The sequence below is a fragment of the Sinocyclocheilus grahami genome, unplaced genomic scaffold (assembly GCF_001515645.1).
Source record: "Sinocyclocheilus grahami isolate Dianchi unplaced genomic scaffold, SAMN03320097.WGS_v1.1 scaffold1524.1, whole genome shotgun sequence".
Lineage (NCBI taxonomy): Eukaryota > Metazoa > Chordata > Actinopteri > Cypriniformes > Cyprinidae > Sinocyclocheilus > Sinocyclocheilus grahami.
In genome coordinates this window covers 53,212-77,175 of record NW_015506703.1, presented here as the reverse complement: position 1 = coordinate 77,175, position 23,964 = coordinate 53,212, and the positions used below count along the sequence as shown (strand labels likewise).

At 39.3% G+C, this 23,964-nt stretch overlaps 2 protein-coding genes and 1 long non-coding RNA gene across 3 annotated transcripts; 1 reads left to right on the top strand and 2 right to left on the bottom strand.

The window, feature by feature from the left end:
• Nucleotides 1-518: 518 nt before the first annotated feature.
• Nucleotides 519-6,408, top strand: LOC107570939 (ATP-sensitive inward rectifier potassium channel 12-like). The gene is made up of 2 exons (XM_016257219.1): nucleotides 519-933; nucleotides 4,247-6,408. Exon 2 carries the CDS (start codon nucleotides 4,321-4,323, stop codon nucleotides 5,599-5,601), a length of 1,281 nt encoding a protein of 426 aa, XP_016112705.1. The 5' UTR covers nucleotides 519-933; nucleotides 4,247-4,320; the 3' UTR covers nucleotides 5,602-6,408.
• Nucleotides 6,409-11,227: 4,819 nt separating this feature from the next.
• Nucleotides 11,228-11,851, bottom strand: LOC107570940 (uncharacterized). Its single transcript, XR_001607112.1, has 3 exons — nucleotides 11,771-11,851; nucleotides 11,537-11,566; nucleotides 11,228-11,365 (listed from the first exon to the last, which is right to left on the bottom strand). It is a non-coding gene; the product is annotated as an uncharacterized lncRNA (long non-coding RNA).
• Nucleotides 11,852-12,498: 647 nt separating this feature from the next.
• Nucleotides 12,499-23,695, bottom strand: LOC107570938 (myosin phosphatase Rho-interacting protein). Its single transcript, XM_016257218.1, has 21 exons — nucleotides 23,556-23,695; nucleotides 23,359-23,443; nucleotides 21,384-21,810; nucleotides 20,493-20,580; nucleotides 19,591-19,711; nucleotides 19,100-19,201; nucleotides 18,891-18,947; nucleotides 18,723-18,791; nucleotides 18,538-18,627; nucleotides 18,348-18,457; nucleotides 18,148-18,171; nucleotides 17,530-18,040; nucleotides 14,991-17,426; nucleotides 14,759-14,906; nucleotides 14,042-14,147; nucleotides 13,768-13,927; nucleotides 13,581-13,688; nucleotides 13,295-13,381; nucleotides 12,938-13,043; nucleotides 12,768-12,841; nucleotides 12,499-12,681 (listed from the first exon to the last, which is right to left on the bottom strand). Exons 1-21 carry the CDS (start codon nucleotides 23,570-23,572, stop codon nucleotides 12,610-12,612), a joined length of 4,998 nt encoding a protein of 1,665 aa, XP_016112704.1. The 5' UTR covers nucleotides 23,573-23,695; the 3' UTR covers nucleotides 12,499-12,609.
• Between the last annotated feature and the right edge of the window lie 269 nt (nucleotides 23,696-23,964).

Sequence of the window (23,964 nt, the reverse complement as noted above, 5' to 3'; positions counted from 1 at the left end):
GCACTGGATAAGCTGGCCAATCAGTGCACACTTCGCTTTTCAGACCGATGAGCTTTGTAAAAATCGACGTGTTTCAGAAAGGCGGGGCATAGAGGAGAAACAATAATGTACAGTATGTGGAAAATAATGTGGTTTTTTTAACCTTAAACCGCATAAACACATTTCATTACACCAAATACACAAAATAATGTTCTTTTTAGCAACATCATATGACCCCTTTAATTAGACTCAATTAGGAAGGATGTAAAAAAATAGTATGATGTCACAGACCACAGGATCGTTAAATAACAGTCAAATCTAAAATAACTTGCAAATTATGTAGTTCTCTAAAATAATGTCAGACCCTTGTTTTTGTCTTAATATTCCTAAAAAATTTTTTTATTTATTTTGAACTATAGTTGCATTATTTTCGGGATTAATTTATTTCTCAAGATCAAAGACAACTCCTTTCAGTCACACACTATACCATTCAAATGTTTGGATTCAGGAAGTTTTTTTTTTCTCCAGAGAGAGAGAGAGAGAGAGAAAGAGAGCGAGCTGTGTTTTAAACGTTCAAAGAGAGAATCATTGGCGAGGTGTCGCACCGAAACATTAGGGAATCACTGGACGTGCAAGACCCTCAGGGATGACCAAGGAAGATTACCGGAACGTCAGAACAATGCTAGGGAACATTAATGGAACATTCTGAGGTTGTTAGCATATAATCGGCAGCCTTTAGATAAGAACCTCCTTCGAATACATGTGTGCGAGTTTCCATCTGTGTATGTGACACTAAAGATGAGGACCTTGTTGGACAGTCAGGATCCCTTTTTCGTTTTTGAAACAGTGATTTTTCCTGTAGGGCAACAGTGAGGAACTCAATGGAATCATGCTTTAGCTCAACTTCAGATCTCTTTCTTACATATTTCCATGCACACGAAGGGAAGAAAAAAGGTAAGCATGCGTTTTGTTGTGTCTTAAGTGCCTGTTGACTGTACATAATCTTTCAGCTTCTATCAGCTCTGCCTCACTCACATGGACAGTCTACAGGTATTTTTTGCAACCTGTAGGTGTTTTTTTAATGTCTGCGAGTGTTCTGGTGCCTTTAAAGTGCCTCACATGAATAGAGTCATAATGAGTAGGTGATGGTCATCAACATCACATATTCTGTACTTTCCACTGTGTCATCAAATCAGTGAGGGGACTGTCACACCCAATACAGCATTCCCAAAATGACAGATGTCCCCTGAATGCTGGAATGTCTGCACATCCTTGATTTTATAACTCTATGAGCAAAATCATGCATGCATTATAAATTAAATATAAATTCAAATGAAGTCTAAATATAGATATGGTCAGTGTAATCCAATTCCTGATTGCGTAAACGCTATATGTTCAACACACAGGCACCTGTTTGGATGGATATAGGATGCTAAAACAAATCAAATCATGCAAACATTCTGGTTTTTGAAAACCAGACTTAATTTCATTGGCAAAAAAGTCACCAGTCACAACTCTACAGTTCCATTTCAGCATTACGCATATGGCGAGGGTGATACGAGTCTCAGTTCATAAAGTTTATTAAAGGAGGCTGATGCAGCTTTTCAGGGAAATGTTTTGAAGGAGCAGTGTGGAGTAATATCTGAAGTCTGTCAACTGCCTGTCAAAGTTCTTACAATCTGTCATCACTTTAAATCCTTATCATATTTGCCATTTGGGGACTGGAGGAGCTGTGGGATGGATAGAATATGTTAATTGTGTTCAAGGATTAAAATGACAGCTGTCCCTTTTGATTCTAAGTATCCATGAAAAGCAAAAAGGAAACAGAATGTTCTCTTCAGATGAAGTTTCCATCAACTACCACCACAGGGCACAGGTATTTACGTCAGATGGCCATAAGCGAGATTATATTATGCATATCAGAATATATATTTACCCACAAATCTTTCCAAATGCAACAAAGAACTGTCTCAATACAAAACCTTTTCACAATTAATATTTTTGTTGGTCTTTACTCATAGTTATGCTATCAAACCACTAAGTGGTCATTGGATCTGCTGACATTTAGATTGGAATTAGCTGACATCACATCAGGACGTAGTGAAGATACTGACCCCACTCTCTCCCCTCAACTGGAAATCTACTTTGTATTCTCACGGCTATCATTGATAAACGTATTAAGTGCTCAATTGTCTCTTTCTCATCTCTTTTCTCAATTTTGAGTGATTGTCCACCTGGATGATGACTAAAATACCACCGCATGAAGCCGACAGTCACTCCTCAAACAAACACACACACAAAATTTCTACCAGACAGGTTTCCATGGAAACCTCTATATCCCAGGTTTTCATGTGATTCTTTTAATTTAGAGTATTGTAGAACTGTGCTGCATTTTTCTGCAATCATGTGTATGCATGAAGAAAATTATATTTTCCTCATTATCACTGTTGAATCTGTGGCTTCTTAGCTATTCGCACTCACCAATATAGCAGCACCTGACACTACCCAGCCCCCAGTGTGTGAGAGTGTGTGTATTTGCGTGTGCATGCATGTGAAGTTTGTGTGTTGTGATGTCTCTGTCAGTACAGTATGTCTTGGAGCACAGATTCTTGCAAGTGTGTGTGTGCGTGCAGTAGTCGCACTGAGACAGGCATCTATTATTAGAAAGACAGATCACTTGAGTCAGGCACTGGCTAGACGCCTAAATCTGGACCCCACCAGCAGCTGCCGGCTCAGAGCTCTGTAAAAAAAAATAGCAGTGAGAAAATTTGGATAATGATAATTACGATTTCCATAACAATAAGCCCGCATACAGACTATGAGGTGTGCGCACTTCAGCACGTCACTGCGCAAAGGTGCAGAGTTTTGCAGGAAAGGTGCGAAATTACTTAAATTAGCTACATCTGTTGTGAAAAAAAAAACTGACGGATCTGCACATCTGCTCTTTCCTCACTCACAGTTACAGAGTAGCACTTTTGCACACACTCACACAGTGGAGTAACACACGTTTTTAGCTGCAGTGAGAATTCATAAGATCTATTTTGGGCCTGCATCACTCAGATTCCCTTTCATTGACTTTCAATATTTAAATACTAGAAAATATATTTATAAATATAATGGAGAGTTTGGACTAAATTCTGATTGGATGAGATGCATTCAAAGCTAAAAAATGCAGACACGGCCTCCTGTGACTGCATGTTTTATATTAATGCACAAAGTTGTTAGGATACCATAAACAATCTAGTTAGAGTAATCAACTAAATTACTTTTAATTATTATTAATAGATCCTGATATTTGTTACCATTTTTTTGTCATACTGCTGTTGCCATTTTCTAAAAGCATTAAGCCACCTGAGGCCCAGTGATTTTCCCATGGAGGCTTTAGAGCGCCTTTAACCACCTCCCATGGCTTACTGCTTTAGTTTTAAATTTTATTTAAATAATTACACAGTTTACATACACTTTGCAGAATGTCTTTGAAGAGTCTTATGCTCACTAAGGCTGCATTTATTTGATCAGACAGTAAAAACAGCAATATTGTGAAATATTTTTACAAGTTAAAATAACTGTTTTCTATTTTAATACATTTAAAAATGTAATTTATTCTTCTGTTGGCAAAGCTGAATTGTTATCAGCCATTACTCCAGTCTTCAGTGTTACATGATCCTTCTGAAAGGTTTTGTAAATGCCTTTGTCACTTTCGATCAATCAAATGAATAAAAATATAAATTTCTTTAAAAAATTAAATCTTAAGGTACCGACCACCAAGCTTTTGAATGGTAGTATATGTCTACCTATATAGACAAAATAACTCAATTTACGTTATTTACAAGTTACCCTGTTTAAAAGTTTACATACATTTGGTTACTTACATAGGTAAGTTCTTTGGTTTCCCAGCATGTTCTGCACATTTGAATACCTCCTCGCAGTTTCTATATGATGTTGTGATCAATCTTTGCCACTATCACAAACATAAAAGATTATACAAATACAGTATTAAGAACAAACTTTTTAACAGAATAATTTGTGAAAATAAGTTTGTTTCTTTTAATTAGTGTAAATATATTTTATCTTGTGGAATATACTTAAATATATGTGTTATGCAACCTTTTTAAGGCACTACCAAATAAGAGATTTTATCCATCTTGTTTTTAAAAAAAAAAAGATTCTGCAAGGGGTATGTAAACATATGAGCATAACGGTATGACAAATGATATACAATGAACAAAGACTACATGACTGATCTTATGTTTTGCTTCATCTTCAGGCAACACAAACTGATCCAGAGCTGCTTTGGTACTCTCTCTCACTTACGGATTGGTTCTGGTCGGGCAGAGTGGCATGAGTGTGGGCAAGCCCCACCGCTACGACATTGTGTCATCGTCGGAGGAGGACGTGTACCGGCACGGCAACATGCCCGCCCTCGGCAATGGCTTTGGTAACGGCAAAATCCAGACACGCCGAAAGGTGCGGAGCCGCTTTGTAAACAAGACAGGCCAGTGCAACGTCAGTTTCGCTCATATGGACGAGCAATCTCAGCGCTACCTCGCCGACATCTTTACCACCTGCGTGGACATTCGTTGGCGCTGGATGTTTGTCCTTTTCTCCCTTGCATTTGTCCTGTCTTGGCTCGCGTTTGGTTTTGCCTTCTGGCTTATTGCTCTTGTCCACGGTGACTTAGAGCGGCTCACTAAAGATGACTTCACACCATGTGTCATGCAGGTCAACAGCTTTGTTGCGGCGTTTCTGTTCTCAGTTGAGACGCAAACAACAATCGGCTACGGATTCCGCTGTGTAACTGAGGAGTGTCCCTTAGCGGTGTTCATGGTCGTCTTCCAGTCCATTGTGGGCTGCATCATTGACTCTTTCATGATCGGTACCATCATGGCCAAAATGGCGCGACCTAAGAAACGGGCAGAAACGATACTGTTCTCACACAATGCTGTCATCGCTATGCGCGATGGGAAACTGTGTCTCATGTGGCGGGTCGGGAACTTGAGGAAAAGTCACATTGTAGAGGCTCACGTGCGGGCGCAGCTTATTAAGCCCCGAATCACAGAAGAGGGCGAGTACATACCGCTCGATCAGATCGACATCAATGTGGGTTATGACCAAGGTCTCGACCGCATCTTCCTGGTTGCTCCTCTCACTATCCTCCATGAGATAAACGAGGAGAGTCCTCTGTATGGAATCAGCAAACAGGACCTGGAAACATCTGATTTTGAGATTGTAGTCATACTGGAAGGGATGGTCGAGGCGACAGCGATGACAGCTCAGGTACGCAGCTCTTACCTGGCCAGCGAGATCTTATGGGGCCATCGCTTTGAGCCCGTGGTGTTTGAGGAACGCAAACAGTATAAGGTGGACTATTCGCATTTTCATAAGACCTACGAGGTTCCCTCGACGCCACGTTGCAGTGCCAAAGACATGGAGGAGAATAAGTCCTTGGAGTCCGGAGCCAACTTCTGCTATGAGAACGAGTTAGCCTTCATTAGTAGGGATGAAGAGGAGCCAGAAGAGGAGCCAGAAGAGGACAGGGGTGAGAGGGGGACTGAGCTAGAGACCCTTTCAGCCAATCTGAACTTCGATCAGAGGTCATATCACAAAGAATCCGAAATATGACCCTTTGAAGATTTTGCTTTATCGTAGACTCAGTCTGTTCTTCAATTGTCAGTTGTAATGGTTAGCTACAGAGCAATGCAAGTGCCATATGAAACCTTGACCCACTGTCCTAGAGCCATGTTGTAGTTGGGGGCAGGTCAGGAAAAGAAAGTGCTTTTTGTAGTTGTTGGAAATGCGAGGCCTTCCTGTAGGAAAACTTGAAATCTGATTACCTGTTTCATACTGTAGTTTGAAGTGATAGCTTTAAGTAGTATCATTATGCAATACTAAGCTAGCCTGGGTGCCATGTTGACGAAATCTCTCTCTTGTAAAGAAAATTTGCACAAAATAGGTTATTAACCACTAGTGTGTTTGCTTGGATATAGAGTAGAACATGATACACTGTTGTTTTGGTGTGATTTACAGCAATAAAGAGACTTGAAGACATTTATCTATGCTCTCCATATTCCACAGATTTTTTCCCCTTTACGTCAAAGCAAAGACTGCAATGTCTGATAGTTTTATTTTTACCATGTAATGAGGTACTACTTTGGAGGTGTGTGAAAGATAATTAACACCTACACAGATGCTGATTTACTGCTAACTGACAATGAGCTAAATGGTTCCCAGGCTAGCAGATAGCAAAGACACAAAGCTATTTATTCAGTATTAGAAAGTGAGTAGAAAAATATATTGTATGAGTATGTGAGTTGATGAATGAAAGATAAGGCATGATAGGATACAGTTAAACTCTTCACAACATACCACACCGTTCACATTCATACTCAGGCCACACACCCTTGAATAAAACTGCGTGTATACTTACAATGACAGCCAGAGGAAAAACATCTGTTTCATGTTGCTTTAGTGGCATAATCAAACTCATAAGTTGTGGTTTCTAAGTGTTGCTCTGAAACAAGATATTTACAACATTACATGTTTTGCTAAAGCAACAGTTACATTGTGCTAGTGTGTGTGTTTTATGAGGTGTGAACTTCAATATGACCTTTATTTGCGTTTCTTTCCTCAGTATCAAAACAGCTGCCCACTTGCGAATGTGAAAGAAAATGATCAATACAAAAAGCTACTTCTATGGTAGAAACTAAAGAATGTAAAGTCAGTATCGGATTTATGGCACACTGCGAAAAACATTTTCTTCATCAGTATTTTCATCTGGTTTTCCAGTAAAGAATATACTTGAAAAGTAAAATTGTGTACAATTATGCATATATTTAAATGTTTATTTTTCTTATCTCAGTAATAATTTTTTAAGCATAAATTTAGTAAGATAAACATTTCTTATAAGCAATTTGCCATGCATTGTTCGTCTCACATGGTTGAAACATTCAGCTTAATACGAGTTCATTTAATTATACAAGTAGTTTTTCCACTCGTAAACTAACCTAAGAGCTTGTAGAAATCAATTTCAACATGCATCTAACAACAGACCAACACTAACCACCCACCTCTGGTATCTTACGTGATAATTAGTGATCGTCGTGACTATCTCCCTCCTTTTCAAAACCAGAGCAAAGAGAATAGGAGAGGTGAGAACGAGAGCCAGAGACAAAGAAGGAACAAAGAAGAGAGCGTTCACCCACTCACCTCATCCATCACTTTGCTCTGTGGGGGCAAATAAGTGTGCCTGATTAAATAAAGAATGCACTATATAAAATGGTTTAAATAAACGTTTCATCAAGGTAGATTATAGCCAAAGTCATCCTCTTTCGCAGAGAAGGGAGGAAAAAGAGATGATCCTTCTCCACATAATCCTTTCCAAAAATACAGAACTACACTAAACTACACCACAAAACCATCATATAACCTACAGTTGAACAGTTTATTGTTTTTAAAATGCTGCCTGGTTATGAAAGGAAAATGGAGTCATTATTCACACTATTTTATGGAGCAGCACGGCTGTTTTCAGGTCACGTCCTCAGAACCTCTTCAGCTGGGTTTCTGAGGGTGAAAGTGAGTCAGCTCATGGTGATTTCAGCTCTTCAGAAAAGGTGGCAAGATAGATATAAAACAGTGAGGTACTTTCTAGCAAATGAGCTTAGCCCTACAGGAAGAACTAGGTCATACCAGTTTAAGGTGCTCAAGCTGATTTTTGGATTGTGCTAGCTGTTTTTTGCTGGTCCAAAGAGGTAACCAGCTTGACCAATTTGGTCTAAATATAAAAACCAAGGTTACTAGCAGGTTTTCCAGCTGATCAACCAAGCAGCTTGGGTGAGTTAAAGACCATAAATGATCAGCTGGGACCAGAAAACATAGGGCCTTTCGCACCGCTTTAGTTCCAGAACTAAATGTACATTACTAAAGTACTGGGACGATTTTGCGCAAACTGTTTCCCAGTACCATTTAAAGGGCTGCATTCGCACCGACAGTGTGTACTAAGAAGTAACATAAGCTGGTCAACAGCGACGTCATTTGTGCGCGGCGTTCAACAACATAACCAAAGAAGAACAACATTAACAACAGGAGGATGGAGGACGCTGTGATCGGAGTTGTGTTTTTGTTGCGTCTCGCGGGTTTCTCAATAATGGACATGAAAAGTTGACGTATACGTAAAGCGATTGAAAGAACGGAAAGGAGGACTAAGAATCTCCAAGGACAACTGGCAGTGCTACATTTGCTACAAGTGCCTTCAAATCAGCGTCCGTCCATCTATCGCTGTTCTCCATACTTCCGAAATAAGTTGACACAATGTTTACAGTATGTTTACACAGCGTTTTAAATCATGGCGGGTGAGGGCGTTTTCGTACACGTTTGGCCAATCAATGTCTACTTACGTCACGGGTAGTACCAGTTGTGCTGGTTAGACCCTGCTCCGGAGAAGGAGCTAATTTGGTTCTCGAAAAAGGCAGTCCGGTACTAAAATTGTTCCGGCGGTGCGAAAACACCAAAGTGGGTAGTTCCACAATTAGTTCTGGTACTATGAAAAGGTTCCCGCGGTGCGAAAGGCCCTCATGTAAACCCACCTACGACAAGATCTGGATTTTCCCGCAGAGAGGGAAAAAAGTGGTGATACAACAGAGAAATTCTAAATCTGAAATGCAATAAAAACGTTCCTCTCAGCAATAGGATCCAGAAGTGTACCTTACTGAATCAGAACTGCCTGCATAAAATACAGGATTTACATTCTAATATTAAACAAAAATACATAAACGCAAGTGGTGATGTGTAACTTTGTGCAGATGGATGTTAGAGCGAAGGAGATTTGAGGATGTTTGCACCAATGAGGTCTAGGTAAATAGGTGAATTGTATAACAATTAAAGCATCAAATCTCACCATCAGCTGCATGAAGATTTTAAATTAGCTCATTTAAACATGGAGAGGGAGAATTAGGAAAACAATTCAACACTGGCATGAGGATACAATCAAGAAAAAAAAAATCGATCAAACAACAGTTAATAGATGAATCATTTTCTGTCAGAAGCGGTGTAATCTATCATGAAACAAATGTCACTGTAATGCGAGGGAGTGAAGTGTGAGTATTCACCGATTAATATCTCCACACTCTAATATTGAACTGTATTTAAGCACAAAAATTACTAAGAAAGAAATGAGCGAAACCTAATTTGAGCAATAGGTGAAGTTCATATATGACTTTACAATTGTAACATATTCAAATACTGTTATATAACAAATCTTGCTATCGAGCTATGGGTATCCTGCTGTCGGTCATTGGAAGGGAATCATAATACATAACCATGGTGATAACTGTAACCATGGTAACGGTTTATCTATAATTACTGGCTGTATCAAATCTCACCTTCAACTGCATGAAGTCTTAAATTATGAAGTATTAAATGATGTGATTCCAGTACTGTGTGTGTGTATACGTGTGTAGTGTGACATTTACTGATACAGAAACCAAATTCTCCATTGCATGATCCTCCCTCTTTGCTTTACACACAGCACAAACACAAAATACACATTTATTTTTCCTTTCATTCCTTCAATTCCTTATTCCTTATATAGGCTAAGCTATAATATTTCCTCTGGTATATTTTGCTCTAAATATGATAAAAAATACTCTAAATATGCTTATTTAAAAAAAAAAAAGTTTATTAACAATTCATAAAAATTATATTTATGGAATGTCAATATATTAATTAATTATAACTCCAGAAGAGAACTGTGTAGTCTTTGGGGAAAAAAGTTAAGAGCCCAAGACTTTTGGAAAGACAAAACGATCAACATGCACATCGCAGCTAAACAGCACACCATGACGCAGACAATTTTCTTCTCAGCAATAGCAACCAGAAGTGAACCTTAATGAATCAGAACTACACAATCAGGGGATTTACAATCTAAAATTAAATGGGAAAAAGTATTAAACCAGAGTTGTCATGAGTAGTGTAGCTGGATTAAAAAGAGAGTGTGAGAGTATGAGGATATATACACCGAGTTCCAGGAAAACAGCTGCATTTTACAACCATTAAATCTGTATCAAATCTCACCTTCAACTGCATGAAGTCTTAAATTATGAAGTATTAAATTATGTGATTCCAGTACTGTGCGTGTGTGTGTGTATATACGTGTGTAGTGTGACATTTACTGATACAGAAACCAAATTCTCCATTGCATGATCCTCCCTCTTTGCTTTACACACAGCACAAACACAAAATACACATTTATTTTTCCTTTCATTCCTTCAATTCCTTATTCCTCATATAGGCTAAGCTATAATATTTCCTCTGGTATATTTTGCTCTAAATATGATAAAAATACTCTAAATATGCTTATTTAAAAAAAAAAAAAGTTTATTAACAATTCATAAAAATTATATTTATGGAATGTCGATATATTAATTAATTTAACTCCAGAAGAGAACTGAGAACTGTGTAGTCTTTGGGGAAAAAAGTTAATAATAATAATATTAATAATAATCTTTTATATTAAATTAATTTTGTCCTCTTTTGGAAGGCCAAACAAAGTAGTTTCACTTTCACAACGAGACACAGCGTCACACACGGTGGGCTAGAGTGAGCGGTGGCGGGTGGGCTTGAGAATGGCGTGGCCGGTGAATTCGACGAAAGGAGTGTCCGGAGGGCTTGCGGCAACCACATGTGATGACCCCGGGCTGGACTCCGCTTAGTCCACGGTGAAAGCCGATCTGGCGATCGACAGCGCGAAGTTGATGTATTTCATTAGCGACCAGCACGGATCAGCTCCAGGCATGACGAAGCAGATATCGTCCTCTTTTGGAAGGCCAAACAAAGTAGTTTCGCTTTCACAACGAAACACACAGCGTCTTCACGACATGGCGGCGGCGGCAACAACAATACTAACGTTACATCGAGAATAAAAGTTACACCCTCTTTCTTTGCGTGAACATTCGGGTGGCGTTATGCAAATCTTCCCACATAGTGAGGTAGACATGTGGAGGTGTGTTAGAACGAGCCGTTTTAGGTAGGCGTGGTTGACAACTTTTATAAAGAATATCTCTTTGGATTTGAGACTTTAGTCTTTGCAACTTTACAGATCTTCTTTATGCACCAAGAGCTTGTAACACTCCAAAGAGAAAGGCAAAATTGAAATCGCATCATATGACCCCTTTAAGCAAGTCAGTACTTCAAGTGTTTTCAAATTAAAATGTCAATTTACCTGTTATAAAAACAAGACTTCTCTTACCATTTCTATAAAACGATGAAAACATGGTTCAGGTGGAGGAGCTGAGACCTAGAAACTTCAGTGAGTGTCATGCAGATTTCAATAAGCTTCCAAGGTAACACAAATGCTCTGACACGAGCTGAATAGACTGGACATTCGCACACACTTTTGGTTCGAGGGAGAAGAGAGAGAATTAGGGATTGTCATTTTTAAAATTAATCAGTGTTTTGAAAATTTAACATAATTAAGAGATCATCGTTTCAAAGCAACATGCATTATTTATAAGCAATTACTGACAAAGAAGCCGTCAGAAATTTAATTAGCAAGCCCGCACACCTGCCGCGCTCTTCTCTCCCTTTCTGTAGCCTACACATGAAAACACAGCTTTACTGAGATTTATAAGCAAGCAAAACATTTTAAGACCCATAAAGGAGAGAAACGATATCGAGCCCGTATTAAATGAGGAAAATAGAGCTAAGTTACCCGTCCTTATGTTCAGATGCTACCGGTTAATTTTTTTGGCTAAGTTATATGCAGATTCAGTAACACATAATGAAACGTATCAAATACCTGGGTCAAACAGGACTTCTTAAATCTCCGACAAAAAACTCGGAAAATATAAATAGTGGAATCTTATTATTAACATCTGAGCATAAAAGCAGCAGCAGGTAAAATCTCTTTGCACTAGCAACTTTGTAAGGAATCAGGCCGACAGGTTTCCAGGCGAAGCACGACATCTAGTGGTTAAAAAAAGTACTACAGAAATTTGTAGTAGCCAAGTGACATCACTTTGATTTTAGTTTGTTTGAAGCAATCGCGACGTGGCACTTTTAAGTTACATACTAAATGAGCTTTTATGTGTGATATGAATAGTTCACATTTACTCTGGCTAAAAACAAAAAAGTTAGGAAAAGCTTGGTAAAGGAAGATGTCAGTGACCGTGTCATTTACAGTATGAGGACTGTTTATCAGATGCCTTAAAAATGAAAAAAATATAATAATCTGATATTAAAAATAATGATAAAATTGCTTATCCTTAGCAGTATTTAAAATCTGCACATATGGGTTGAAAAGTTACACAAACAAGACGTTAAAGATAGGAAAAGCTTAACTTTATTCATAATTAGAGATGAAGCAAATCAACTGATGCTCAATCAGGCATAAACATGTAAATAGAAACAAAGACGGTTTAAGATTTAGAGAGACAACCTCATATAAAAAAAAATAACTCTACTGTCTAAAGTAGTAACGAAGCAAAAATTTAAATGACTGACGTACACACACAAACACACCTGTGACTAAAGGTATAGTTATAATTCACTGTGTTATAAAGATATACAATTAAATAATTTAACCCACATAAGACATTAAAATGCTTCTTTTTCTCTCCCTCTCTCACACAGACACATTTAAATCTTTTGCGTGCTAGATAATTCAAAAAGCTTCATCCTCTCCAGAACAGTGTGTCCATCTTTAAGACTCTGAGAATTAAAAAGAGATAGTGAGAAAGCTTAAATTTGAGGGAACATCAGTATTTTGTACCATGTAATGGCACAGATGATACCACCTTGGATCTGTCAGGCTGCGTAAGTGTAGCATGGTCCTTCAGGAAGCCTGGGCTGCTCCTGGATTTCGTCAGATCTGCAACAGACATTTACAAATTGTCAATAAGTGCATGCTTATGCACTTATCTGTTTGCCTTCACAGTAACATGTCTGTTCTGGTAGATTTGCTTACCATATTTTAAACTCTGCTGTCTTGCTGGCACCATCCTCAGTTTAGCGAAGTCACTTTTAGTTTTGACTTCTGAAGCACCCAGCTCAGAGTCCAGCTCTTTAAAATACTAAAAGAAAAAACATTTAAAAGAAGTATTCTCTGTGTAAGCACTGGTTGAATTAACTTATTTTGTTAACTATTATGGTTAACATTTGTGAATAAAACAAAATATAACAAACATCTCATACTCATAATTTTTTACTTATAATAATAGATTATTATTTTTTTGTATTAACAGACTACAAAATTACTCAACATTCCCATCCCTAGTATCAATGCCTCAAACTATTGATTTGTTTTAACTGAAAAAGGTGTTACCGTATTTCCTGCCTGCAGTTCCAATTTAAGTGAGTTGATCTCCTGTTTCAGACACTTGATCTCTGATTCCTTTACTCTGAGATTTACCTACAGCATCAAAGAATGAGACAGAGCACATCTGTTTTTACACATGTAAACCCATGAAGGCTTCTTTTGTGGAAGCCGATTAAATGTACTCAACCCAGAGTGCAACTTTAATCTGCGTTCAGTCAACCATCCCCTTCTAATTTTAGTAGCACAAGTCAAATTTGGGCACTTTGCCATATGAAAGGGTGTCAAGTTTTACCTCCAGCTGATACATGTCTTTCTCCTGAGAAGACTGGGAATGCTTCACCTCCCCATTCATGTGTGAATGCATCAGGGATAATTCAGCAGCCAAAAACTCATTTAATTCCTTAGAAACATATGTAAGGTAAGCAGTAAAGCAATGGCTGTGTGAATATGCTCATTTTTGTGTGTGCATGTGGATGTACCTGGTTGTGAATGCGAAGCTCCTGGTTCTCTCTCTGTGTTGTATTCAATGCTTCCTTTTCTGTTTCTATAGTCCGTGTCAAATTAGTATTTTCCAAGCATTTCTGAGAATACTGCTCTGACAACACCTCAAGCTCCCTGTGCAATGTTTCTAGCTCCTCACTGCAGAAAATACACAAAGAGTCATATGGTTAATATACAGTTCTGCAACCATAAATTGATTTTTGATGGCGTGGCTGACAGTTCTCAGATTAATGATAGTCATCACACACGCACTTGTATTGTGCATGAAGCTGGCGGATGTCCACACCGGCTCCATTTTGCAGGGCTTTCTGAGTCTTGTCCATTTCCGCTTTGTGAGCTTTCCTCATAGCCTCAATGGCTGGAAAACAACAAATAATATAAAAAAATAGTCAGATAGAACTGTCATTTGTATTTCTAAGCATGCAGAGAACAAATGTATTCATTTAGCAGATGCTTTTATCCATAGTTAAATACAAGAGAGTAGTATACATTTAATTTTTTATTTAGCTTTGTATAGTTTTCTAATGCATGTTTCTGCTCTTTATTTGCATTGTGCAAGAATGCTTAAAAGGAAAGTTTACTTTAAAATAAAATTGTCATTTACTCAACCTCATGACTTTCAGATCTGTTTGACTTCTTACAAGGAACTCGAAAGTAGTTACTTCGCAGAATGTCCAAGCCGCTCTTTTTCTCACAATAAAATGTAATGGTGACCACAGCTGACCTTGTTTCCCACTCACTTTTATAGCATTACAAAAGAGCAGGAATGCACATTTTAAAGATTTGTAATGAAAATAAATGATAAACATTTTTGAGTTAACTATGTCTTTCAGTACAATTCTGTTCAGTTTAGTGAATTGTGCCATGTACTCTATTGTAGTCTTTGCTGTAGCCCAAATGTACTTATATGGTCTGCTGTGTTTGTGCTGTTTGAGCTGAATGAATGGTAGCTTTTGTTGAGAGTAGCACCTGCAATGGTGGCATTTGTCTCTTCCTGCAGTAATCTTTCTCTCTCCTCTGTCAGTCTCTCCACCTCTCTCTGATGCTGCCTCTGCATCTCCTCAATCACTCGCTGGTGGCTGTCCTCCATAATGCTGAAACCATGCTCATACGTGGCCTAAGATACAAAAGATATGGAGTACCTTCATTTTTGTCTATAATTACATATTAATTCATGCTGTAACAAGAAAGCTGTGCATACCTTGATGGTTTCCAGGTCAAGCTGGAAGGCCTTGACATCCTGGTTGCTAAGATCCCTCAAACAAGTCATCTCAGTCTCAAGCTCTCCGATTCGGGCTTGCAGAGCGGTCACAGAAACCTGCTCAGTCTCTTCACTCACCTCTAGTTCTGAGGGGGTTGCAGCTTTTGGCTTTGACAAGTTTTGAATGTAGTATTCATGGAGACGGCTCATCTCTTCTTCATGGATTTTCTGGAGCTCCTGGAGCTTCTCCTCAAACTCCAACTGCAAATTTTCTGCTTCTTCCCTCCTCAATTGAGCATTGGTCTCTGCTGAAACACGCTCCTGTTCTGCCTTTTTGACAACAACACGTTCCTCACGCAGCTTCTCTTCATAATGCTCTGTCTGTTCCTGGAACATAGCCTCCATACTACGACACACGGCACTACACTCACACTTAGCCTGCTCTCTCTGCTTGCGTAGGGCACTCATTTCCTGCTGCAGGGCCGAACGGAGACGACAGGCCATGTATGCTAAAGTGGCCTGACACGTTGCAGCCCTCAGGATGGCTGAGGGTAGTTCACCAGGAAAGTCGACCTCTCTAACATTAGACTGTAGCTGTGTTGAGAGGTTCTGCAGTGACTGGGCCTGAGCACGGAGCTCTACCACCAGACTCTTTCTAGAAGCAAGCTGTACCTCAGAGCCCTCAATGAAAAGATCGGTCGCCAGTTCGTCCTCTGTTTGTTCACTGTAAGGTGCAAGTTCTGGCGGGCTAATGTCAGCAAGTCTGGTCCCCTGCTTCGAACAGTTTTCCATTTTGGTTCCAGATGAGGAACTCTCTGGCCATGGCAAGTCATAAAAAAGTTCAGATCCCTTTGGCTCCTGCGAGGGATAAGTACAGCGAGTATGTATGAGGTATGCCATCTCTGCTCTTAAACACAGTCTATGGATTGCACTTTCACTCAGCGTATTGTCTAACAGATCTTGTTCGAGAGGGTCCAAGAAGATCTGAGAGTATCTAGGTTCTACAGCCCCATTATGACTGCCTCCTTGATCCATCCTAAGCACCTGGACATGTACCTCTGACAATCTATTAAGCAACTTTGAGCTGGGATGCTCAAGAGCAGAGGCAATCCTTTGGATAATCAGTGCCTCCAGTGACGAAACTCTGCTGACCATCTCCAGAGCTTGATTTCTCCCTGAACTCTCGCCAACCAACCTCCGGCTTCCAGTTTTTCCATCATCATAAAGGGAGACTTTAGCTTTGTCTGCGGTTTTGTCTAAAGCCGTTCCCTCCAGGTTATGCAAAGCTCCAGTAAAACTCGGCTGAGAATCTACAGAAAGACGACCCTCTGGATTCTGTAGGGGACTGTGGGAGCACCAAGAATCATTGATTGCATGCAGTCCGGTGTTGAGTTGTTGCTGTTGCTGAAGATGCATGGTAAGCTCCCGGAGTCGCTCTTCGGTGTCACATAACTTGCGCTCTAGTGCCTGGATCACAGAGATCACTCTATGTGACTCGTCTCCCTGAGAAGTAGATTTCATTACCAAATCCCTCTGCCCTTTCTGTCTGCATTGTTGTGGCTCAATCAATGTCTCACAAAGAACATTACCTTCAGAAAGATGGGTTTGAGCTTCTTTGAGTCTTTGTTCAGTCTCCTCTAGACTACTGCCCAGGATGGCCATCTTAAGAAGCACTTCCTGGAGTTCACATTCCTTCCTGTCTAACTCTCGTTGTTGCTGCACCAGCTGGGTTTGAAAGCGTTCCTCACCTACCCTTTCACAGTCCAGCAGAGCACCTCGCAAACTCTGTATCTCCTCACAAGCTCTTTCATAATCATGCTCCATGTCATAATAAAGAGTCTCTTCGGTTTGGAGGCGTGCCTGCAGACGACAGACCTCACTGTCTGACTCTTCCAGCTGGTTTTGTAACTCCTTGCACCTTCGCAGAAGTTCATCAGTAACGTCCCCTGTTGGCCTTTTCTGCAGCTCAGCCTCTTTCTGCATCAGGCGCTCCTCTAGTTCATTCGATCGTTGTTCTGATTGGTCAAGGCTGTCACTGAAGCTCCTCCTTTCTCGTTCCTGGCTCTCTTGCAGGAGGCGCAGGTGCCTCTGTAGCCTGACCTCTTTCAAGGCTTGCGCCTCTTCGGTTGATTTAAGACGACCTGTTACCTCCTCCAACCGTCCACGCAGATTCTCCAGCACCTCCTCACGCTCCTTCAGAAGAGCTTCTGCCTCTTGAATCTTTAACTCTGCCCTCTGAAGACATTCCTGGCTGTCGTTAAGCTCAGCTTGGAGTCTGGATTCACAAAGTCTTAACTCCCTTTCTTGAGTTTGATTCCTCTCGTGCTCAGCCTTCAATTCTCTATGCAGGCTCTGAAGCTCCACATCACACTGCCATTCTGTCTGCGCTGAGGATGAAGAGAAGGTGACTGGCAATGGAGATGTGGAGCGATCAACCTGTAATGAATTGCGAGACTTGTTTACAACCATGACAAATTATATGTAATTATATTGTAAGTGGACACCAAAATACCACAACCATATTTGCTTGTTACGCTACCTGCTTTTCTTTTTTGGGTCTAGCTTCCAGTAGCTCACCAGGACTGTCACGGTGGACATGTACTGTCCCTGCATCAACCTCTAAGCTGTCTGGGCTAATTGATTCTGGGGAGGTGTGACTGGACACTGCCATAAGTGATAAGTGCGATGGCATATCAGTGGACATGATATTCAAGCTTTGCCCCTGTGAGAGTCTGTTTTTCTGAAGATATTCATTCTTTGATGCCTCAGAAGCAGAACGTATGATCTGCTCTTCAGGGGATGATGCAGGTGCAGGAGGCACAGAGCGCTCATTGTTAAGGTTCCACTGTCTTCCAGACAGAACATCTGACGACAACTCCTCCTTGTGCTGTTTGCAACTTAATTCTGCCCAATCAAAGGTTTTGTAACGCCCCTCTCTACGGCGCTCACGGATGCGACTCCTTTGCTCTGCCTCCAGGGGAACTGTACTGCATTGGCAGGAGCTTGTACGAGCATGTGCACAAGTCATTGGCACCTTTTGAGGAATTGAACTATGGGAACAAAAGAAGTGGCTATGATTAAGTTATTAAAATTATGTCTCTGATATTGTAGTTGTGTGTTTTACCATACACTCATGGTCATGAAAAGACATTCAAACCTCGATTTTATAGCAGGACTTTTCCTTGCATAGCATGGGAAAAAAGAAAAAAGGCAGAGTGAAAGAGTCAACCCACTAACATGTGATGCTGTTTTGTGAGAAAAATCGAGCAATAAATGTATTAGGGTGTGATATCTATGTACGAAATGTGTAGTGGATAAATATATTTTTGGGAACGGCAGCTAGCTTTGATGTTGTACCATGTTACATCAGGGGCAACTGTGGGACGAATGTTTTTCATTACTGCCTGGACCCAGTTCCGTCGTATCCCATAAGTCATTGCACAGAGGGTGAAGACTCCATCCTTTGTCTGTATATAAAGAGTGATGAAAAAATTAAATGCAGCAGACAAATACATATATACACAAAGTTTAGCTAATATACACTCACATGAATCTGAAAGCCATAGTTCCTCTGAGCAGGGTAATCTGTAACATCGTAACAAGTAGACAAGTTGATCTCACCATTCACATCAGCTGCCTATGACATAAAACACAGAAAGACCTCTTTACTGAAAATGGCAAATCAGTTATGATAATGATTCTTTATAGACCGAACATCACAAATCACTTTACCTCTTCTGCTGCGGAGTCACGATAGAATCTCAATGTCTGGTCAGTAAGAACAAACCAGTGTTTCTGCCACTAGAGACCGAGAACATCAAACCACTTCACACATTAAAAAAAATCATGAACAAATAGACTGACGTCATTCAAATACATGCACTCAAATGTCAATATCACCTTTCCATCTTCTCCCAATCTAGACATCCATCCCTTTTTGAAATTAAGGAGGTCAGGCTGCAAGGAAAAGAGAATTAGCAATGTCTTATGTGATATGAATGACCAATTTTTTGCTACATCTCATAATTAATTTGATTAAAATTTGTCAATTCACAGCCATAATAAAAATACACATTAGGATCAATCTGATTCGTATTGGTCATATTTACTGTGGGTGCAGGATCAAGTGGTCTGCGCTCCAGCGATTTGGAACGGAGACTACAGGACTTGAAATGTTGCAAGTGATCAGGAATATCATTCGGGAAGGAATCCTACTCGGAACCAAAACAGCAAAGAAACAGAATCAGAAAATAATTCACATAAAAAAAAGTGTATTATATGAAACTACTAGGAGAACTTGCACAATTGGTGGCTGACTAAATACTTTTTTGCCCCACTGTATCGGTAAAAATCCATTTAAAATACACAACCTTTCAAATATTTAGGATTAGTAAGATTTTTTATACTTTTATTCAGCAAGGATACATTAAATTGATTCAAATAAATGCATTGCCTTTCACAACAATATTAAGCGGCAAAACTGTTTTCAGCATTAATAACAAATTGACAATCTTTCAAAAGCATTAAAAAAAAATCTTATCAACCCCAAACTTTTGAACTTTGGTGAACTTGGTTCCATTAATCCAGCATGTGTTTTCACCTGAGATGTACTGACAGTTGTCTTATGATCAGTTTGTTTAGTTGAAGAGGACGTGACGGTTGAGGAGGGAAACTCGGTATTCAGAAATGAACCTTCCTGTTGATCAGCTTTCTTAGATCTCCTAGAAACAAACACGCAAACATATAAAATACATTCTTAAACAGTGGATATCAATTTTAAATTCTACTTTGAGTTCTACAAAATCTCAAAAAATCATAAGTTCTGAACCCAAATACAGAAAAAATAGACAGGAATGGGTAAGACAGAAACGGTGTAATATGCAATACAGGTCAAAACTGTTAGTTGAGAATAATTTTTAAAAATCTTTGAGAAGCATCAATGCAGTGCTGCCAAACATTTTAACATTGAAAGACATTATAACATTGACAAACGTAGCATGAATATATTTGGACTAAAATGGCAAATGGGAATGCAAGCAGCCCGGTTTGATTTGACTGATGGAGATGGGATGAAGTCTCCTGAAAGACAAACACAAAAGAGTGCTTCTGACATGCTTTTAAAGGAATGGCAATAAAATGACGAACACTAGAGGGATCCACAAACATTATACATAAAAACAATTGATGCACTGAGGGAATCAGGAACAAAATGAACCTGTCTTACCTGTGCCAATTTCCAAATAGCCGGCATACTTTTCTTCTTGGGCTGGGTGCTTGATGTGCTTCATGTCTGAGTGTGTGTGTCATGGATGTGTGTGATTGCCTCTCCCCACTGGACTCCAAACTTCTCTCCCAAGAACAACCTACCACATCTTCAGGATCACCCACACATGCCCCATGTGAATTTTGATTGATTGGTGGAGGGAAGGGGGAGGGGCTAAGGGACATTGGGGTAGGAAACATAGATGTGAGGCAGGTGAAGAAACAGTTTCACAGTCACACCTGGAGTCAGTGTGTGCTTGTGCATCCACAACACGAGGACTTGTCTTCTCCAGAGAGGAATAGCCGCTTTCAGTGCCCAATCGATTACCTGAGAGAGCAAATAAAAGTAAAGCAAACTCTTTACTTCCCATTCTTAGCCAAATGGGCTAAGAAAAAAAAAACTAAAGCAGTAAATATATTTGTCATGCCAATTGAAAGTATATGCAATAGCATAGAATATGCTAGTTTATAGTTTGGCACATAGTTTGTGTTTCACACAAAAGTGAAGTTGTCATCATTTACTCGTTACTTCTTATGGCTTTCTTCCATGGAAACAAGAACTTCTAAAGAACAGACCTTAGTCAGAGCAGACGCCACAGTGAATTTTTAAAGCTCAAAACTTTCAAAATTGTTTAGAAAAACCCTCACAGCCTTATTTTCATTCCTGTATAAATTTAAATATTGTGCTACCCTGACTAAGGTCTTTGCAACTACAATGAATGAATATTGGAGCCTCTGAGTTTTACGGTCCCAAAAAGGACCATAAAAATACCATTTAAGTGCCCCAAATATCTGTATAAAGATAGCTTTGTCTGAGAAACAGATTGAAATCTGCCATTGCTGTCCTTCAAACAGAAGTCATCAGATGTTAAATTTATAAAAGAATCATTTGAACTGGTTTTCTAAACCTGATCGACAGATTCATTGAAAATATGACTCAAAAGATTGATCTGATCACAAGTTTTACAGGTTTAGAATGAGTAAATAATGACAGAATTTAAATTTTCAATGGTTTTAGCTACTACCTACCTTCAGTTCTTAAGCTGACAAATCAGTAACCAGTACAACCATAAACAAGTACATCCAGTTAAAGTCACAAGTCCACACACAAAGGCCACTCTGAGGTCATACCGTCTGTGTCGGAGCAGCCCGAGGACTGACTGAGTGATGAAGAGAGAGAGGACCCCAGCATGGTATTGAGGGATGAAGCATTACCACTGCTGGAAGGAACCCTGACTCCACCACTGAGTGACTCCTCCTCCAGCTCCTTCTCTGAGGAAAGCAACGAGACCTCCTCCACCGCGCTCACCACGCTCTCTCTTCTGTCATTTTTGGTGGCCCCTTTAGTACTACTGCTGCCACTTCTGCTACTGCCTTTAGTGGCACTGCTAGTACTAGTGCCAGCATTGTCACTGATGGACACTTTACCACTGCTATTATTACTAGAACTGATGCTGCCTTGTCTTTTAACGTTGCTGATAAAACTATTTCCAGAAATCCCGTTGTTTTTTGCAGCACTACTACTGCTGCTGCCGGAGGTTTGGTCTTCTGCTGTCTGCTGAGAGAGAAAGAGAGAGGAAGAGAACATAGGTGAGTAAATCAGAGATTGACAGGCTGCACACAAACCCTCGGCCAGCGAAATCCAATTGGCTCGAGAGGTAAAGGAAAAGCCTATCTCTTTCTATATACAACCTGACAAACAAGCACATGTCTTTTGCACTCTGCTCCCCTCTTTGCAAACTCTTCACCCTCCCCGTGGGTATGCTCAATAATCCTGTCCAGATCACTTAAGTTAATTCTATTAAACTTCTATCTGACTAACGCTTGAAAATACACAAAAACAAGCACACAGAAAAACAGGAACACAGCACTTCATTTACATGCTGTTAATTGTTGCAGCACAGTGGAATGGCACTTTCACACACTAGATCAATTTGGTCTGTTGTCAGCAGAAAGAATATGCAGAAGGGAGATAGAGAGGGATTAGTAAATCAAGCGGACAGAAAGATGGGCACAGCACTTAGAAATGTAATTAAAGTAAAGAATAGGGGTGGAGGAGGGCATTTAAAGGAGCAGTATCCCAAATCAGCATTATTCTTTCTATTATTTCAACATTACTGTGACCATCTAAAAACAAACCTCTTCAGGAAGAAATGACAAGCTAACTACACTTTTTGCAGTTATTTAAGTGTACTAATTTGGTGTAACAAATTATATATATATATATCAATTAGGTAATAGAAATTTATTATTTACTAAAAATAGTATTCTAAGTGTGATATTATGATCTCCAAATCTCGATATGTAATCCATTTATAGAAGAAGTTGGTTGTGAGTCATCCTGAATATTTATTTTTACAGCAGAAAGAATATGCAGAAGGGAGATAGAGAGGGATTAGTAAATCAAGCGGACAGAAAGATGGGCACAGCACTTAGAAATGTAATTAAAGTAAAGAATAGGGGTGGAGGAGGGCATTTAAAGGAGCAGTATCCCAAATCAGCATTATTCTTTCTATTATTTCAACATTACTGTGACCATCTAAAAACAAACCTCTTCAGGAAGAAATGACAAGCTAACTACACTTTTTGCAGTTATTTAAGTGTACTAATTTGGTGTAACAAATTATATATATATATCAATTAGGTAATAGAAATTTATTATTTACTAAAAATAGTATTCTAAGTGTGATATTATGATCTCCAAATCTCGATATGTAATCCATTTATAGAAGAAGTTGGTTGTGAGTCATCCTGAATATTTATTTTTTAAAAAACACTGAATAATAGTACTAAATCCCACTAAATGATTAGTGCAACTAAACTTTGTAGATCACAAATGAAATACTGACAAAGCAGAAGACAAAAAATTAACCAAACTGGAAATTAGACAAATCTGTTGCATCTAAAAACTGCAATAAAATAAAATTCTGGGATAAAACACTGAGGAAAAAAAAACTTTAAATCACCAGGAATACTACATTAAATGTTCCACTTATTCATATTTTACCAAAGGAAATAACCTGCAAAGGTTATTAGATAGGATACTGGCATTGCCTGTCACAGAACAAGATTGCATGAAATACCATTAAATATGAACAAGACTCACTTGCGGTGGGTGGGCGGGATCCTTCCCCTTCTTTTTCTGATTTGATTTAGCAGCTTTGGGGTAAACAATCAGATTTTCCTGCCACCTAAATGAAATAAACAACCTCAAATTCATATACATGGCAGACCCCAAAAATGGACCAAGACTAGAAATCACACGCATATGCAAACTCAAGCGAGCTTTCAGATTTCTCTTACTTCTGCTTTCTGAACATCACTCTTCTAGACTAAAAACCTCCAGTTGCAAGGAAACAGAGAATTACAAGCAATAAAAGAACAATACTGAACAACCCCAAAAGAGCCAGTTCTAAAGCTGGTGTTCTCAGCACAGACAGAAACACAAGCATACACTAATCCAAGACTCCTTGACACCTTCTATTACACTCTTAAGGAATTAGATCAGCTTTGCTGAGATTTAGTGACTTATAACACTCAAGTAGAAACATAGAGATGAGACTGAAGACAGAGAGAAAGAGAAGATTTCAGCTGAACTTATGAACAAAGCTGAGGTTTTGGCACTTTGTCACAAAAAAACAAAACAAGCAATGTATCAACTTGACTTCACTTCTTTTGGTCTATTACATCACAACATATGATTGTATAGTAT

Bases quoted from the DNA above. Each gene is read 5' to 3' on its own strand.
- LOC107570939 (XM_016257219.1), top strand. From the start codon at position 4,321: ATGAGTGTGGGCAAGCCCCACCGCTACGACATTGTGTCATCGTCGGAG.
- LOC107570938 (XM_016257218.1), bottom strand. The intron at 13,382-13,580 runs GTAAAACTTGAC...TTGATGCTGTAG, and splicing joins AAGACATGTATCAGCTGGAG to GTAAATCTCAGAGTAAAGGA. The intron at 12,682-12,767 runs GTGGTATCATCT...TTTAATTCTCAG, and splicing joins CGCAGCCTGACAGATCCAAG to AGTCTTAAAGATGGACACAC.